General features: G+C 65.2%; 1 protein-coding gene across 1 annotated transcript; it reads left to right on the top strand.

The window, feature by feature from the left end:
- The first annotated feature begins 17,982 nt into the window (after positions 1-17,982).
- Positions 17,983-19,068, top strand: SSTR5 (somatostatin receptor 5). The gene has a single exon (XM_040973762.1). It carries the CDS (start codon positions 17,983-17,985, stop codon positions 19,066-19,068), a length of 1,086 nt encoding a protein of 361 aa, XP_040829696.1.
- The last annotated feature ends 115 nt before the right edge of the window (positions 19,069-19,183 follow it).

Genomic DNA, 19,183 nt, shown 5'->3' with positions numbered 1-19,183 from the left:
TTGCAGCTCGGGTGGCCATCACATGACCCCATCAGGACCACTCCCACAGGGATGTGTCATGAGGGGCTGCACCTCTACAGCGTCGACCATTGAGAACGCTAGGAGAGGTGCAACCCACTTCCTGGCCATGTAGTGGGGACAGCCCATAGGGACCGCGTCCATTATCTGGCTGTGCACTGGGTCTGTGCTGGTAAGTGGAGGGGCTGCACTGCCCAGGGGAGGGCCAGACCCCAGCTGGAGGCGACGGGGCAGAGGGCAGTCATGCTCTCGGGTCCATGCTTGTGCATGACCCTTGGCACCTGCATGTGCCCTCTCACACGTGACCTCCCGCATGCGTGCTCTGTCACACATGTCCTGTCTCACACGTGTCATCTCATACACACATCCTATCTCACACACGTCCTCTCACACGTGTTCTCACATATTGTCTCACATGCGTGCCCTCCCCCACAGCTCTACAGAGAAGGGGTGAGACCACACAGTGTGCCCGTCCAGCCCAGTGAGGCAAGCTAGTTGCAGCCCCCTTGCCTCGGTCACTGTGCTGTCCAGCCCCGGGCCCGGGCAGAGTTGTGAAGGGTCCCAAGGGTGGGCCAGGGGCTGCCCCCGTACCCCAAGCCTTGCACACAGGCTCCTGACCTGGCAGGCCTCTCCCAAGCAGGACAGGGTGCAGGCTGAGCAGGAAGTGGCTGACGGGAATACTTCCTCTTGCCGAACACCAGTCCCGCCAGCCAGGGCGGATGGGACGTCCCAGGCCCAGCAAGGGGCGGGGAGCTGCAGGAGGGACCCATGGAGCTAGGCCGCGGCTCCCATCTGGCAGAAAGCCTTGCGGAGCAGGGAGGAGCCAGCTCCCAGCTTCTTCTGAAAGCAGACAAATCACATTTCCATTTCCATTGAAGCCCTGAGCCCCCCCACACACCCACCACCCCCGCATCTACAAGCCACTAGGGCTGAGACTGCGGAGGGGCTGGCTCCCGCCTCCCGCAGGGCGCCCCAGCACCTGTTCCTCCCATTGGGGAGCTAAATCGGCAGGGGCCGTGGGAGGCGACAGGCGCGGCAGAGCAACTGTGGGCACGGTGCTCCCTGCCTGTGCCATGTGCTCGTTCCAAAGGGGGGGTTGCATCTGGCCCCGAGAACCCCAGCTGCATCTCATGCCTGCAGAGTGCTGCTGAGCTCCCGGGCCCTGTGAGGCCTGCTCCTGCACGTGGCTGTCCAGTCCCACACTGGGTAGACTCAGCCTGGCAATTAGGTGCCTGGCACCCCTGCTCAGGCCTGTCAGGAGCCAGGGTGGAGCCCCATGTCCAGTCCTGCCGGAACCCCCCCCCAGAGGAATAGAGGACAAAAGTGAATGCCTGGGCAGGGCACAGCGTCCAGCAGGCCCAGGGCCGGAGGCCACAACCCTGGCGGGCACCCACTGGCCGACTGTCCGGGCCCCAATCTCAGGAGCCCGACTGGCAGCAGGCAGCAGTGATGGAGAACGGGCTGCACACAGATGGAACCACACCCACCCATGGTCCACCAAGCACCACAGCAGGAGGTGGTGGGTAGTTGCTGGGCAGAGAGCACAGGCCAGAGCCCAGGGTTGGGGAAAGACCGCACCCAGGACTGGCTGGGAGCAGCCCCAGCAGGCAGATGCACTCCCAGGAGGAGAGCGGCACCCAGGCCTAGCGCATGCACCCTGTGGAGCCCAGCCACACAGGCAGCGCTCTCGGACGGTTCCAGGACCACAGGCCGGGGTCTGTGGATGCTGAGCAAGGTCTGGATATAGTGACCAACCTGTTGCTGCTGGACCTTATAAGCACAGAAGGACACCGGCTGCTCTGCAGGTACAGGGAAGATCTGATCTTTCCCCAAAAAGCCAAAGGACCAAGGGACGTCCAGATCTGGAGGACAGGAGCCAGGCTGCAGGGACAGTGCCCTGCGGCCACTTCTGTGCAGGGAAGGAGACATGGACACATAGTCCACCGCCGCTGCCCACCACCACCCAGCCTCCCCCAGGCTGAAGCAGCTCCGAGTTTGGATAGAGGAAAGTCCCCTCTTGGGGTCCGGCCCAGCTGGGTGGGGCCCCAGGAGCTTGGGTCAGGCTTCCAGTGGTGACAAGGGAAGCAGTCACCCACCCAGCCCCTCCCAGGAGCCATCAGGAAAGGTGAGGAGGGGCCGGCTGAGGACCCCTGGCCCCAGAGGAACAACCTTATGCTGGGGGGCCCGCAGACAGATCTGCCAGGCTTCCTGGAGGTGGCGCCAGAGCCTGGGGGGCCCACCCCACAGGGCTGGTCACCCAGCTTCCATCCAGATGGCAGGGCTCAGGTGGCCACTGGCCGCCTTCCTGCAGAAAAGCCAGAATGCCCCGCTGCCCCTCAATTTCCCCCAGGCTGCACAAGACAAGCAGACCGTGGAAGCCCCTACCCAATGGCTCCTCCCTCGTGCGCTGGCCCCAGGATCTCATTAAGGGCTAGCAAGGTGTGGGCCAGGCAGGAGCACAGGCCGCTCCTAGCCAGCAGCCAGCCCAGCCTTGCCATGTGCCCAGCGCCTCCAGGGCTGGGCAGCAGGTGCAAGAGAATAGCGCAAGGCCAATGCTGCAGGGTTGGTGCCATCCTGACCAGCATCGCCCTGGAGTTTCTCCTGTTCCACCACGGCCCTGAGCTGTCACCTGCAGATGAAAGCCCCGACCTACACCAGGGCAGTAAAGATGTGCTGTCCGGGGGCTGCCGCTGCGGCACTGTGCACTCAGCTGCCACCTGCCGTGTCGGCAGCCCACATGCTTCAAGATTCTGGCTTCTCCACTTCCGAGGCAGCCTCCTGCAAACGGCCTGGGAAGGCAGCGGAGGATGAGCCCCTGCACCCATGAGGAAGACCCAGAAGAAACACCTGCCTTAGTCCTTGCAGCCATCTGGGGAGTGAAGCAGAGGATGGGACCCCCATTTCTCCCCCTCTCTCATTCTCCTGTCTCCATCCTTCTCTCTCTCTCCTCCCCTCCTCTCTCTTCTTCCCCCTACCCCTCTCCTTCTAACTCTGCCTTTCACAGTTGTATCCCCCTGTGTCCTGCTGAGGGCCCTTTGCACACTCACTTAAGGTCATGCCTGTGACAGAGTTGGCTCAGGACGCAGGCCTGCCTCCCGCTGAGCCTGGACCTCCAGCCCCTGGATGAGGGGACACATGGCCTGGGCCACCCAGGCTCCAGAGCCTCCTCTGCCCCTTGGAGTCTTGGTGGGGATGTGACCTGGACTCTGCTTGTGTACACGCTGCCTTGGCACAAACCCCTCGTGGCTTTGCTGTGCCAGCCTAGCAGCCTGCGCTCTCCATCCCCAGGTCTGCGTCCCCCAGCTGAAGCCATTAATGAATCCTTAGAGAGGTAAAAAAAAAAATCCCACTGTAACTTTTCCCAGCGTGGATATGTGCGCTGCGCCTGGGGCCGGTGGTTTCCACGTCGGCAAACACAACGGAAGGCAGCGAGGCGGCAGCCCCTGCCTGCCTGGCTCAATATTGACTCAGAGGGGAGGGGACCGCCCAGCCCTGCGCGGCCTGAGCTCACCAGGCAGCCTCAGGGGAAGCCCAGGACTGGGCGAGGACACAGGAGAGGCCCTGGGGTGGGGGCAGATGGGACCTGGGAGCTCGGCCTCTGCTTGTCCAACACTTGGTCAGTACCCAGGAACCTTCTAGTGCCCTAAGTGCATGAGCTCCTAGAGGGTCCACCCAGCTGCCCTCACCCCTGGGCCCCATACTCTCACCAGGAGGGCCAGGACTGGGCCAGCAAACTGACCAGAAGCTGCCCTGCACATGCGCGCATAGGCCGAGTTCCACGGAGGACAGACGGGGTAGACCCAGACCTTACCCGCAAACCAATCCTTGTCCACACACACAACCTCACACACACCCAGCCTCACACACACTCCCAGCCTCACACACACTCCCAGCCTCACACACACCCAGCCTCACACACACTCCCAGCCTCACACACACACCCAGCCTCACACACACTCCCAGCCTCACACACACTCCCAGCCTCACACACACCCAGCCTCACACACACCCAGCCTCACACACCCCAGCCTCACACACACTCCCAGCCTCACACACACTCACACACCCAGCCTCACACACACACACCCAGCCATCACACACACACCCAGCCTCACACACACCCCAGCCTCACACACACCCAGCCACACACACACACACCCAGCCTCACACACACCCAGCCTCACACACACTCCCAGCCTCACACACACTCCCAGCCTCACACACACCCAGCCTCACACACACTCCCAGCCTCACACACACCCAGCCATACACACACACACCCAGCCTCACACACACCCAGCCTCACACACACTCCCAGCCTCACACACCACCTCACACACACCCAGCCTCACACACACCCAGCCTCACACACACCCAGCCTCACACACACTCCCAGCCTCACACACACACCCAGCCTCACACACACTCCCAGCCTCACACACACACCCAGCCTCACACACACACCCAGCCTCACACACACCCAGCCTCACACACACCCAGCCTCACACACACTCCCAGCCTCACACACACTCCCAGCCTCACACACACCCAGCCTCACACACACCCAGCCTCACACACACTCCCAGCCTCACACACACTCCCAGCCTCACACACACACCCAGCCTCACACACACCCAGCCTCACACACACCCAGCCACACACACACTCCCAGCCACACACACACAGCCTCACACACACCCAGCCTCACACTCCCAGCCTCACACACACACCCAGCCATACACACACTCCCAGCTTCACATACACACACAGCCTCACACACACACACAGCCATACACACACTCCCAGCCTCACACACACACCCAGCCTCACACACACTCCCAGCCTCACACACACCCAGCCATACACACACACCCAGCCTCACACACACACCCAGCCTCACACACACCCAGCCTCACACACACACCCAGCCATACACACACTCCCAGCCTCACACACACCCAGTCTCACCTGCTCTCCCAACCTCACCCACACACCTCATTTACACACACACCCAACCTCTTCTACACACACAACCTTACACACACTCCCAACCTCATTAACACAGCCAGACCCGACATGCACACAGAACACAAGTGAGGGGGTGGGGCCCGACTGGCCAGCCAGCCTGCTCTGCAATGTCACGGACCTGGTGGCCTCCCTGTCCCCACTGCCCGCCCCGCCTCCCCCGGCGGTTCCCTTGTTACAGAGGCCGGTCACCTGCGATTACCCGTGTCCCTCTTCTCCCAGCTGCCCCCTCAGTGGGAGCACCAAGAGGAGATGTAACCCCTGGGTTGCGGGCCGGCCTGTGGGCAGCAGGCCTTATAATCTTGGCCAGCAGTGACCAGCCCGGGCCCAGGAGGAAGGAGGGAAGGAGTGGGTTTGCCATGTGGACCCCGCGTGGTCCCCAAGAGCCTTGCTGCTGGGTGTGGCTTATCCCAGCTCCCACAAGCCCTTACCGAGTGGGTGAGAGGGTTGGGGTCTGCCAGGGTCTGCCTGTGGTCCTTGCTGTGTCTTACGCAAACCCCTCCAGACTTCACCCTGGGGCCCCTGTGCTGAGTCGGGGTGGCAGGGCTGAGACTGGGAGCAGGGCACAGGGCTCTCTCACGGTGGACCATGGCCTGAGGTGCCTGAGATAGCCCCTCGGCAGTTCGGCCGGGGAGGAGTCAGGGCCACGACTGAAGGCAGCCCTGCTAAGCCCTGGCCCCTAAGGCGCCCGTCTGTACCTGGGCCCCGGCTCCTCCTCCTGCCTCCCCAGGGGTGCCCAGGGTGCCCCACCACACTGTGAGCCCCCCGCACTATGCTGAGGCTCTGCAGGCCCCACCCCCACGTCACACACTTGGGTCTCCAGACTGCAGGTGCTAGGGGCCCCCCTGGGGACTTCCTGTCAATCACCCGACAAGGTCCCACCCATCACCTCAAGACCTTGGGGTGGGGAGGTGGCACCCAGGTGTGGGAATAGCATGCATGCAGGCCATTCCTCACTTGGAGACCGCCAAGGCTGTTCCTGCTGGGCTGGGGTGTCAGCTATGTGCTTCTGTGGCCAGCGACCCCACCTGCAGACAGGGCTGACCCAGTTCCCCCAACACTGTGGAGACAGGTGACGTGGGACCACCACCACCCACAGAAGAAAATCGCAGAAGCCGACATCCATGCATTGGGCAGACTGAGCTGAGCCCCCATGGGATCCAGAGAGGATCTCGCAGCACAGAGCACGTGGGCGTAACAGGCCCTGCCCCCGTGAGGCCCCAGCACTCGGCCCCCAGCAGGTGGGAGAGGTGCCCAGCACGTGTGGCGCTGTGCAGGGCATCTGGGGCTGGAGCCTCCTGGGCTCTCTTAGCCACTCCTTGCACGGTGCTGGCTCCACAAGTGACCAGTGCTGGTAGGGGCCGCGGCAGGCCCAGACTGGCTCTGTGGGAGGCTAGCTCAGGCAGCAGAAGGCCACTCCGGGGCCACACTGGACCAGCACTGGCCTCCGGAGAGGAGGACCTGGCAGTCCCACCCAAGCCCAGGTCTGCAGGGTTCCCGTCACTGAGGACAGAGCAGGGCCGGCGACCACCCCAAGTTCAGGCCACGGGGTGAGGTCAGATCTGTGTGTGTTGGAGCCAAGCCCACTCTGTGTGGTCAGTCAAATCCACCCCTTGTCCGTTCACACGACTGGGCAGCCATCTGCAGGGGCCTGGGTCAGCCGAGGACAGTGGCACTGGGGCCTAGAGCTGTGCTCAAGGACGAGCTCGGTGTGCTCAGAGCCCTGCAGCCCAGCGCCCTGCTGGGGCCATGGCCACCGCCAGACTGCCCCAGGAGAGGCTGGGCTTCTTCTCAGGGCAGCCCTGAGACTCTTGGGTAACCCCACTGCCAGGTTCATTCCTCTGCATATGGGCCCCAGCTTGGCCCTCAGTTCCCTCCAAACACTCGGGGTGGTAGTGCTGTCCACTGTGGCACATGTGACTGTACGTGACCAACAGGCCTGGGTGCTCAACTGCAGCAGGGCAGCCTCACTCCCTTTGGTTGTGAGACCTGGGACCCCACACCCCAGCCCCTGGTTGCCCCCAGATGAGGATTCTTGAGGAGCAGGCAGAAGGTTCCAGAAGCTGAGAGCCTGGGGAAACACATGGAGTGATCTCATGTGGCTTCATGGTGCTGGGGTGGCCCTACCGCCCAGAGAGGAGCCAGGAGCCCACCGCAGGGTGAGGAAGGGCTCCAGCTATCCTGGCCATGACTGCTACCGCCTGGAGGCCTGGGGACCGCCCAGGACTCCCCCCTGCCCCTTGAGGGGCCAGCCACAAGGACACATGAGGTGCCTGAGCCATGCCCAGCACCGGGCAGCGCTGGGCGGCCAGGGCTCCTGCAGTAGCTTTTCCTTCCTTGTTCTATGTACCACTGAGCTCCAGGTGGAGGCCATGGCCGCCCTGACTGTGACGCCATCTGTGGGACCTGCTGGGGGTACTGGGCAACCCAGGCTCCTTGCTCCTGCTTTGCTCAATCTACTGAGTGGCCTAGGAGGACAACCTGGCTGAGTCCTGCCCCTATCTCCCTCTGCCCAGTGTGGGCAGATCCCCTGCACCCATCCCAGGCCCGTTGGGGGCTGTACTCCACTATGACCTCCACAACCCGACCTTGACCGGGCTCAGGTGTCTGAGAAACTTCTGCTTTGTTGCGATCTCTGACCCAGGAGCAGGTAGGGCTGCCAGAAGGGAGCCAGGGCTGGCAGGGGCGGGACCGGGGTTGGAACCTGAGGTCAGCCGTGGTCAGGTGGTTTAGGCACCTAGAGCCCCTGGGCCAGTGTGACGCCCAGGCTCCACCCCCTGAGGACTTGTTGCCTGTCTGGACACAGAGCTGGTAATGTGGTGCCCTGGGCAGGGGCTGGGTGAAGAAGTTGGCTCCATTTCCTGGTTTGCCTGGAAAATTCCCTTGGAATCCACTTGGACCCAGCCCAGGCCCCCTGCCAGACGGAACCTCCACTCTCTGTGGAACAGACGTGGCCCGCCCTGCCTGGGGAGATCCACAGGCACCCCGAGAAGCCCGCCAGCGGGCTGGGTCGGCCCAAGCCTGTCAGTCCTGGGGGCCGATGCTGGGTGCCAACCGCAGGTGAGAGGCAGCAGGCCGCGGCTCCGTCTGCCCAAGGCTGACTCTGGCTGCAGGGACACACTGCCCTACCTAGGTCTCTTCATCTGGGGCCCTGCCACGTACCCCTCCCTGGACAGAGCCCCCCAAAAGGGGGCTGCGTGGGATGGTTAGGATGCACCACTGTTCGTCAGGCAACTGTCCTCATGTGGGGGCTAGTGTATATCTCTGCAGCTCCACTTCCCATCCAGCTCCCTGCCTGTGGCCTGGGAAAGCAGTCGAGGACAGCCCAAAGCCTTGGGACCCTGCACCCGCGTGGGAGACCTGGAAGAAGCTGCTGGCTTCAGATCCACTGCGGTTATTGTGGCCACGTGGAAAGTGAATCAGCGGATGAAAGGTTGATCTCTCTCCCTGGAAAGAAGTGTGCTGCTGGCCAACTGGTCCTGGGACTCCTGCCGCACAGCTGTATGCAGGGGCTGCCACCTGCTACCTGCCCCCACGCTAGCTCCCCCTTCTAGCCTGGAGCCCTGGAGTTGGCCATGGTGCCAACCATGCAACTTGCCTCACCTTGCACCAGTCGAACCCTCCCGCTGGCGGTCACCTGGGCAGGGCCCTCCTGGGCAGGTGCCCTCTCCCCTTGGCAGTGGGCGGAGCTTCCAGAAGGCCAGGGGCTGTGAACTCCAGGAGCCGAGGGCCCACACACTGTTGGACACAGTCCAAGAGAGGACACAAGATCAGCCCCGGGGCAGGACAGGGCCCAGGGATGCCTTCCTGCCTCTTGCCCCACGTGCACTACCTGGAACCTTCTGGAAGGCTTGACCTCCTTGGCTGGGGTCTCAGGGGAGACAGGCATTGCCTCCAGGCTCGGCAGGGACTACCACAGGACAGACTATCCCCCAGGCCCAGCCTGTCCACGACAGAAAACAGATGGCCCATTCCTCACAGCCTGCATTCCGAGATGTGCGCCAGCTTCCCTTCTGGCGGGCGCCGGCCCAGATGGGAGGCATGCAGAGGCTGCCCCAGACACAGTCTCCCACCCCCAACAGGCTCGGCCCCTCCGCAAGGAAGCCCCAGGCCCTTTCAGACCGTCCTGGGGGTAGGCCACAGCTTTGCCCTGTGAGTGTGGCCGCAGGGCCACAAGTCCTCCACTCATGGTCCAGAAGATGGCCACCCAGGCCCCCACAGCCCATGGGACAGTCATCCAGACACCCTCCTCGCTGGACGACCCCCGGGGCCCCCACCTCCCTGCTTGAATGGTCACTTGGGGTCCCTCCTCCCTTGAGGGCCTCCACCTCCTGGCACCAGAATGGTCTTGTGGGCCCACCTACTGCTGTCCATCACCCAGGTACTAACTGACCACTGCGCACAGCTGCCCCGGAGCTCTGACCATGGCTCCAGGATGTGTCTAGCCCCTCGGAGTGCTCACTCCCAGCTTAGAGACCAGCCCCCCTCCCAGCGATACCAGATTCTATGTCCACCTGGGACCTTGGGTCACGACCAGCGTGAATGCAGAGGCCGCTCGCCAAACTGACGTGGACCTAAATCTCGTGGCTGTCAAGGTCATCAAGGCAGACCCAGAGCACACGCGCGTGCTGCAGACGGCAGTGGGGGGCAGCAGGAGGCAAGGGGCCGCCCGGCCGGCCGCAGGGTCACGGCCACTTCTTACCAGGCAGGGGGCTGCTGCTGTCACAGGCAGTGGCAGGTGGGAGGATCACAGGCCTCCCCTGGCCCCCAGGGCTGGCTGTGGGGGTCCCCAGCTCTCTGTTCTGGCCCTGACCTCATCCCCACAGAGCGCCATTGCCTGAGCCTAGGGCTGTATTTTCCTGTCCCCTGTTCTGTGGCTGTGTCCTCATCCCTGTTGTCGTTTGGGGCCCCCTCCTTGCTGGCCAAGAAGCAAAGCCCCAGGTTAGAAGCAGCCGGGCTGCCAGAACTTAAACCCATGGCTGACCGGGATGGCTCTGCCCCCAAGAACCAAACCCTGAACATGGGAGGGAGAAAGGTCGCAGCCCACGCGGGGCTTGGCCTAGGGGGCCCTTCTGGGTGTGGGGGCTGGCTGCTGCCTGGAGACCACAGCCAGGCTGGCATCGCTAGCAGGAGTTCCTGCCTCAACAGGGAGCAGAGAGTGAAGGCAGAGATTCAGAGCTTCAGCCCCCACCTGCCGCACCCCCTCCAGCCCAGGCTCCCTTCTCTGCGCCCCTCAGCTCCTCCGAGGGACAGGCACAGGGCAGCCCTGGTCAGGCCCTCCTCCCTGGGCCACGCCCTGGGTTCTGTCTGTCCCAGTTCAGGTGGGCCTAGCTACAGCCCCACCATTCCTGCCAGACCAGGGCAGGGCAGGGCGGACCCGGGACTGCCCCCTCGCCAGGAGCCCTCAGTCTGCGGGGAGGGTGGGGCCTGGCCCTGGCTGCCCCTGGATGCTGAGCCGTGGAAGCCCGCCTCTGCTGCTGACTGGCTAGGAAGGGGATCCAGGAGACGCAACTGGTGCCAGGCCTCATGAAGGATGCCAGGCAGCTGTGGGTGGAAGCCGGCTGACCCCTCCCCAGGGACCCCCTCCCCGCCCCCACTCCTGGTACCCTGGGCCAGCCTGCTGGCGCTGGGGAGGGAGTGGGGCAAGGCTTGTCCCCACGTTCAGTGTCACTTGAGGGCAGCCAGCACTGTCAGCTGGGTCCCTGTGCTGCCACAAGGAGAGGCCCCTGAGCTGGCCCCCTGCTAGATTGAATGCCAGGCCGTGACCACCCAGGGCTGTGGGCACCTGGGCCATTTCATGTTCTTTTTTTTTTTTTAAGATTTATTTTTATTATTTTTATTATTGGAAAGGCGGATATACAGAGATGAGAGACAGAGAGGAAGATCTTCCGTCCGATGATTCACTCCCCAAGTGAGCGCAACGGGTCGATACTATGCCGATCTGAAGCCAGGAGCCTCTTCCGGGTCTCCCACGTGGGTGCAGGGTCCCAAGGCTTTGGGCCGTCCTCGACTGCTTTCCCAGGCCACAGGCAGGGAGCTGGATGGGAAGCGGGGCTGCTGGGATTAGAACCGGCGCCCATATGGGATCCCGGGCGTGCAAGGCGAGGACCTTTAACCACTTGCGCCACCGCGCCGGGCCCATTTCATGTTCTTAGCAGCACCCCAGCCTCAGGCCTCCACTGGATGCTGCCCTGGGCTGCCCCTGTGCAGCCTCCGACCTCAGCCAGGCAGCTCACATGCCCTCTGGGGTCCCCGGGAGACAGAGGCAGAGAGGTGCTGTTGCTGCCCGAGGCCATGGCCAAGCAGGACTGCAGCCTGGGGCTGGCTGTGCCATCCCCTCTCTCAGGCGGGGCTCCCCTCACCTCCCAGTTTTCTTCTGGAAGCCTCTGGAACTGCTCTGCTCAGATCAGCCAGGGCTTTGGCATCCACACCATGACCTGGGGCTTGTGGGGGTGGGGGCCTCTCCAGCACACAGGAGCCCAGCCGCGGCCCTTGCCCCACACGAGCAGGCCGGCCAGCGGGCACTGAATGGGCGCCTTCATGGGTAGCCTGGCCCTATGTGCTGTGCCCTGGCCCGGCCTGGCCGGCAGTGCCCGCCGTGCCCTCCTGTGCCCGCGCGGCTGGCGGCAGGGCCTCCCCGTGTGGGACTGGGCAGCCACCTGCTGCCCACAGCCGCGGCTGCACAATGGGGCTCTTGTGAGCGGAGGGCGGCAGGCAGGGCCTCCCAGCCTACCGTGGGCTCAGGGCCCCGCTGTGTGGGGCGGCTTGGAGCCGGCCAGGCTGGCCCCACCCTGGGGAGAGGGTGGTTTGCCCACCGCAGAAGGGACATTCTGTGCCAAGGGCCCCCCTGTTGTCATGGCCCGAGTCTGGGCCTGACAGCCCCCAGAGCACAGAGCATCCCACTCCTGCTGCTGCTGGGGGCCAAGGCTGCAGGGTGCCCAGAGTCCTGGGGGCAGGCACTCTGGGGCCTGTTGGATCACTTCCTGTCCAGGGAGAGAGCTGGCAGCTGCTGCCCTGTGTTGCGGGGAGCCCTGCCCTAGACCATCTCCTGGAAGACCCCACACCCAGGTCCACAGAGTGCTACCTGGTGCCCCTGTCAGACCGTGCCCAGCCCCATGCCCGACCCCTTCCTGCTCAGAAATGAGGGCCAGCCCTACTGGTCCCCCAAGGGCTTGTCAGGCTCCTGAGCTCTGCAGCCGCAGCTGTGCCCTCATGCTGGGGAGCGGCCTGGTTCAGGGAAGCTGAGCAAGACAGACGCAGCCCCCAGGCCCAGGCTGAGCAGGATGGACGCAGCCCCCAAGCAGGACATAGCCCCGACTGGCCCACGTCATCACCCAAGAACGTCTCCGTTTCACCGTGGGTCAGACTCCTGTGCAGTCCTAGGCCAGGCCATCAGAGCAGGCCGGCTCAGGTGGGGGAGTCTAGCCCCGGGCAGCGGGGCCAGCTGTCTCTGCTGACAGCCCCCCAGCAAGCGGTCAAGGCAGCGTGACTGAGGGCGCCATGCAGGGGTCTCTGTCACACAGGCTGCCTGCATGCAGCCAGGCCTTCCAGGGACCTGGGTGGCCGGAGAGAGCCATGGCCCCCCGGGGTCCTGGGCAGGCTGGACAGCAGTCCCAAGACGCAGGCAGCCCTGGCTCTCGGACACTCCCAGCTGATGGCAGTCCACGGTGTCACAACGAGCGGCCTCGAGGATGTGCTGGGAGCAGGCCAGCCAAACCATGAGATGCAAGGGGCCCAGAGAGGGCCAGAGAGGGGCCCTCCTGTGCCTCAGATCCATTGTACTCATGGCGGTCTTGAGGGCCCAGGTACGCCCCTCGGGATGCCCGGCCAGCCGGAGCAGGACCGTTGGGGTTGGCTGGCCAAGGCCAAGGGCAGCACCAGGCACTGATGGCACAGCCAGGTCTGGCTCATGGCCAAGGGGAGATCTGAGGTTTCATAGCCCTAAGGTGGTGCCCAGTGTGACGCTGCCAGAGCCCCTGTTGGCAACCATGTTGTGTGGGTACCCCTGGAAAGGGGTACCCCACAACCACTAGAGGGCCAGTGATGCTCCCTCAGTGGTCACAAGCTGGGCATGTTGGTTGAGTGGCATCCTGCCCTGGCCCAGAGGGGTAGGACAGGTTCTGTCCAGCTGCACATGTTGGCCACGTGGGCTCCTGGCTGCTTGCTGCTGCCTGGCCTGGTGGCTGCAGGGGGCTTCCTCTGCCCTGGCCTGATGCCCACGCTCAGTCACCCAAGGCCACGTGGATGCCCATAGAGGACCTAGCACTCCAACACCATCCCGGCCAGGAGGAAGAGGGCAAGGGGTCCCCCGACTCCCCAGTCAGGTCCCTGGGGGACACACCTGCTGGGGCAGGAGGGGGGTTGCAGCTGTTGCCCCGAGCCCGACATGGCCCCCTCAGCAACAGCTGGGCCGGAGACTGCTGAGGCGGGAGAGCCAGGCCCAGCTGCTGCAGAAGCTGAAGGCAGGGGGCGGGAGCCAGCAAAAGCCACCAGAGGCTGCTTGCTGTCCATACCCCAGGCCACGCCCCCCGCCCTGCCACTGCCTTCACAGCCACGGGACACTGTTCTGGACGGTGTTAACTCCCGCATGGCTGACCCCTGCCACCGGGCAGGACCCCAGCAGGGTGGCCTGTTCAGAGGGCATACACACAAGCCTCGAAGTGGCCAGGGTCAGCTCAAGGAAGTTGTGACTGCAAGCTGCAAGCCCACCCCAGTCCCCCGGCTGTGCCAAGGGCTCAGGCCAGGCCCAGGAGCCCCCCGAGGTGGGCAGAGTTCCCCGCTGCGAGCCCAGGGCTCCTGAGACCAGGGGCTGCCAGCCCAAGGGGGCTGGGGGCGTAAGGGCCAGATGGCTGCTGAAGGACATCGCCAGGTGCCCCTTCCTGCGGGAACAGAGTCCAGCAGTCACTCAGGCTGTGCTGGGCTGGAGGCAGGCACACAGCAGGCCTGCCCGCCTGGTCACTGTCCCCGACAGCCGGTTCAGGACAGGACAGCCACCCCGCCAAGGACACACTGGCATGGCCTGGGCTGGGTCCAGCGGCCAGTTTGCTGGGATTTGGGGATTCTGAAGCAGCTGCTGTGGCAGGTGTGCCTGACACGGCCAGGCAAGCCGCCAGCAGCTGTCCCCCCGCCACTCACTAGGCTGAAGGCCGAGGGAGGCCAGTCCCTTACCCCACGAGGCAGCCCACCAGAAACATGCTCGGCTGTCCCCAGGTGCCGCTGTCCCCAGCCCCTGGCCGTGGCCAGGCACCTGGGAACTCAGGTCAAGCTTAGCGAAATACTGAAAGCTACAGGAAGAAACCAGGGGCCTCTGCCGGACGCCTGGGGCCCCAACTGGCCCAGGGTGGGCTCGAGTGCTGAACGTGGCATGCACGCCCCCTAGTGACCCTCTGGAGCATCCAACGCATGCAGGGAAGGGTCCAGAGACGCTACTCAGTAAGGTCCACCTGGACGCAGGGTCAGCAGCCAAGGTGCAGCAGGGCCCCACGGGAGCATCCTGAGCTGGGCTCTGACGAGGGTCCCTGGGACTCGGGGAAGGGGCCAGGAGTTGCACACTGGCTTGGGCAAAGCCAGTCCATGCCGCTTCCCACCATACCTGGTCAGGTGTCCAGGACCCCAACAGAGGGCAGAGCCAGGGGTGGCAGGACTGGGAGGACTCACACCAGCAGTAGGGCTTTCCAGCAGCTGCCAGCTGTATTCCCAGTGCTGGGGGGGTTCCCAGGAGGGTCCATTGCAGGCTGGACAGGCTCCTCCTGGCCAGTGCCTAGGACCCAGGCTCCCTGGGGCACACAGATTCCATCGAGGGGTTGGGGGGCAGGAGGCCATGTCTGCGGGGTGTCCCTGGGAAGTGCAGGATAGCCCGCTCTCCAGGCCTTGTCCAGAAGGGTCCACAGCTGTGGGAGACCTCCCTGGGTAGGCTGCCCACCGGCAACCCCCATTGGCACGCTGTGCCCAGCCACACAGTGATGTGTCCACCAGATGGCGGCAGAGGCCGGCCCCAGGTCCCTGTGACTTGACTCGGATCCATCCTGCGGGGTCTGCGCTCCCTCCACGCCCCTTCACACCGCACCTGCAGGATCGCGGGGGAAGAGGTGGCGGGCAGCCTGGGCCTGGGTGAGAGCAGGAGACTGCCACCGCCACCACCCAGACCAGATAAGGTCCAGGCAGGGGGTCCAGGAAGCCTGAGAGGAAGGGGGTGCGAGGGTCCTAGGTGGGAGACCAGGTGCAGGGGTCCTGGGAAGAGGCCTGAGCCGCCTGTGGGTGGACAGAAGGCACAGGCTGAGGCCAGCACCCCCAGAGACCAGGTCCAGCTCCCTACCAGGCCCTGGGTGCAGGCAGGGAGGGCGATGGCCCTGTCCCAGCGCTTCCCCCACCCCAACCACAAGCCGGTGTCCTCTGTGCACACCAGGTTCCCTCCAGGAGAACCCCTGGGTCCCAGCTCTACCCCAAGCCCAGCAGCCTCCCAGCACAGCTCCCACCACGTGTGCAACAAGCCAGGTGGGAATCCCACGGCTGAAGGGGCAGGGGCTCCACACCTCCTCTGGCCATCAGGGCCTGGGGGGTCGTCAGGGCCTGGGGGTCAGCCTTGGGAGGGGACCAGGGTGTTGGGGCACGGCTGGGCCTCACCGCCCCACTGCAGGCAGGGGCAAGGGGTTGGGGCCCAGCCACCTGCACACATGGTCATCACCAATCAACCGGAAGTCTGGGGGAGGGCCCAGGCTAGGGAGGGGGACTCTGCTGGAGTCCTGGGCCCTGCAGCTCCAGCCCCCTGTCAGCTCACCCCGCTCCCCACCAGGGAGTCGCCAGAGCCCCCTCCCCATAGCTTTTGCTCAGCGACGGAGACCGGGAGCCCCCGGCCAGAGGGTGGCCAGAGACCAGGAGGGGACACACCCGGCTGTCACAGGGGCCAGGGGAGAAGGGAACTTACTGCTGGGTAACCAGTCTGCTCCCCGGCCCCGCTCCTGTGTGCGCCCCCAACTCTCGGGCGCCCCGCCCCCAGGCACCCCACTCTCGGGCGCCCCGCCCCCAGACCCCCATTGTCAGGCTCCCCTGCCCCCAGGCACCCCACTCTCGGGCGCCCCACTCCCGGGAGCCCCCCACTCTCGGGCGCCCCGCCCTCTGGCGCCCCGCCCCGCCCCGCCCCGCGGCTCCCCGAGAGAGCGCAGCAGCGCGGCGCGGGACCGGCTCTGCAGCCGAGGTGAGCGCCCCCCGCCCGGCCTGGCCCCGCGCGCCCTCCGCCCTCGCTCCTTGGCTGTGTCCCGGCTCCCAGCTTCTCTTCCTGCTCGCCGACCCCGACTGCTGGGACTCTCGGTTCGCGTGGGCATCCTGGGTCGAGGGGAACGGGGCCGCGACGGAGGGATTTAAGGCCCAGGAGGGGGTCGGTGCGAGAAGCGGGTCCCGCGGGAGCACAGAAGGCTGGCTGTCCACCCGGTGCGGGGAGGTCGGTGTTGCGTAGTCGGCTGGGTGCGGGAGGACTGCGGAGAGGATGCGGCCAGTGCCCCCAGACCCTGCCCCAGGTGGCTGGGTTCTCTCTTGCCGACCCCCCACACCCCAGAGTAGTGGTCCCCCAGGGGTCTTGTCAGGGTCCTCCCTGCCCTGCCCTCTGCCTGGGCCAGGAGGGGAGGTCAGGAGTCCCCTCTTCCCGCAGGTGCAGACGGTCCTGGCCTGGACGAATCTTTGCGGGAGAACAGCTCTGAGGCAGTGGTCTGTGGGGCAGGGGGCTGTGGGGACACAGGAGAGCACCCAGGCCAGTGCCCACCTGCTCCGTGGCCCCTCACAGGGCAGGGCACCCTGCAGGCTGCTCTGGGCCCCTGGACAAGGGATTACTGCCCCCCCCACACACACACCTAGAACAGTACCCTTGGGGCAGCAGGTCAGGGCCGATGGGGGTCGCCTCTGTCCAAGGTAGGAAGCCCCCTGCCTCACTGCAGGAGCCTCAGTGCTGTCTCCCATGGGTGGCCTCTGGCCAGCGCCCGGGGAGATGCTTGCTGTGGTGCCCAGCCAGGCTGGACTTCCTGCTGCAGGCCTCCTGTTCCGAGAAGCTGGCCCCTGGGCCACGGGCACTGCCCTAGCATCTGCCCCTGCCACCCACTGGCTGCATCCAGCTTTGCGGGCTTGGCAGACCTGGTGGCCTGGGTGTCTGCTGGCCGAACCCAGGCTATGGGAGGGGGAACTTGTGGAAGGAGACCCCATGCTGGGCCCTTCTGCAGGGAAGTATGCCCCAAAGGGCCCCAGGGCCCAGCAAAGGAGACTGTCCTGGAGGGGCCCAGGGGCCCAGGGGCTGGCACACATAATAGGGGAAGCCACCTTCTTCAGAAAGTGGGACTAACACACGGACCAGGAGTCAGATAGGGACGGGGTGCCCCATGGTGACTGATGGGGTGCCCTGTGGTGACTGACAGGGGACAGGGAGCCCTGTGGTGACTGACAGGGATGGTGCCCTGTGGCACTCAGGTGGCGCTGTCCTCAGGACAGCTGAGGAGTTATAAACAGGAAAGCCCCAGTGGGCTGCAGGCCGGCTCACCACACCATGCCTCTGTGTGGCAGCACTCACTGTGACAGACATGACCCCGTGTGATGGACACTGGCACGCCGGTGCCCAGCACAGGCCCAGGCCTCCACCTCTGTGCTCACACTGACCCTGTCCCCCCACCTCTGCCCATGGGCCACCGGGAGCTGTCACCTGCTGGGCGTGGACGCGCCTCGGGGAGGGGCCGTCGCTGGGCAGCCTAGACTCTCTGTCTCGGTCGGCCACTGCCCCCCACCGGCTCCTTCCTCTCTGGATTGTTTTCCGAACAATTTGCTTAATGTGATTCCTGGCGGAGCTGAGCGGCCGACAGGCGGCTGCCCCTGGACGGGGCGGGCCAAGCCCCTCACTGCCCCGCCGTCTCGCCTTGCAGGGACCGTGGACAGCTGCTGCTGGCCAGCGCTCCGGGGGCTGCCATGGAGCCTCTGTTCCTGGCCTCCACGCCCAGCTGGAACGCCTCTGCCCCCTCGTCGGCGGCCGACCCCGGCAGCCACAACGGGACGCTGGGGGGGCTGGCGCCCTCGGTGGGGGCACGCGCAGTGCTAGTGCCCGTGCTGTACCTGCTGGTGTGCGCCGTGGGGCTGGGTGGCAACACGCTGGTCATCTACGTGGTCCTCCGGCACGCCAAGATGGTGACGGTCACCAACGTGTACATCCTGAACCTGGCCGTGGCCGACGTGCTCCTGGTGCTGGGGCTGCCCTTCCTGGCCACACAGAACGCCATCTCCTACTGGCCCTTCGGGCCCGTGCTGTGCCGCCTGGTCATGACGCTGGACGGCGTCAACCAGTTCACCAGCGTCTTCTGCCTGACCGTCATGAGCATGGACCGCTACCTGGCCGTGGTGCACCCGCTGCGCGCGGCCCGCTGGCGCCGCCCACGGGTGGCCAAGCTGGCCAGCGCCGCCATCTGGGCCTTGGCAGTGCTCATGTCGCTGCCGCTGCTGGCCTTTGCCGAAGTGCAGGAGGGCTGGGGCACCTGCAACGTGAGCTGGCCCGAGCCCGTGCGGCTCTGGGGCGCCGTCTTCATCACCTACACCTCCGTGCTGGGCTTCTTTGGGCCACTGCTCGTCATCTCGCTGTGCTACCTGCTCATCGTGGTCAGAGTGAAGGCGGCCGGCGTGCGGGCGGGCTGTCCCCGGCGCCGGCGCTCTGAGCGCCGGGTGACGCGCATGGTGGTGGTGGTGGTGCTCGTGTTTGTGGGCTGCTGGCTACCCTTCTTCCTGCTCAACATCGTCAACCTGGCCTTCCCACTGCCCGAGGAGCCCGCCTCCGCCGGCCTCTACGTCTGCGTAGTCGTGCTGTCGTACGCCAACAGCTGTGCCAACCCCGTGCTCTACGGCTTCCTCTCCGACAATTTTCGACGCAGCTTCCGGAAGGTTCTCTGCCTGCGCAAGGGCCACGGCCCCGAGGACGCCGACCCTGGGGAACTGCGGCCACCAGAGCCCGCACTGCCTGTGCCCAGCCCTGAGGCTGGCAGGCCCGTGCAGACCAGCAAGCTGTGACGGACGCGGGGACGCAGGGGCTGAGCACCAGGCCTTGGGGTGCATGGCCATCCCAGCCCTGTGCCCCGACATGCCCCTCAGTCTCTGCTCTGGCACAGAACATCCTGAAGGGGAT

This window comes from Ochotona curzoniae, unplaced genomic scaffold, assembly GCF_017591425.1.
Source record: "Ochotona curzoniae isolate NIBS_2020 unplaced genomic scaffold, NIBS_Ocur_1.0 contig_2321, whole genome shotgun sequence".
Classification (NCBI taxonomy): Eukaryota; Metazoa; Chordata; class Mammalia; order Lagomorpha; family Ochotonidae; genus Ochotona; species Ochotona curzoniae.
The sequence above is the reverse complement of the archived record's forward strand: the minus strand, read 5'-3'. Positions and strand labels throughout refer to the sequence as shown.

Bases quoted from the DNA above. Each gene is read 5' to 3' on its own strand.
- SSTR5 (XM_040973762.1), top strand. From the start codon at position 17,983: ATGGAGCCTCTGTTCCTGGCCTCCACGCCCAGCTGGAACGCCTCTGCC.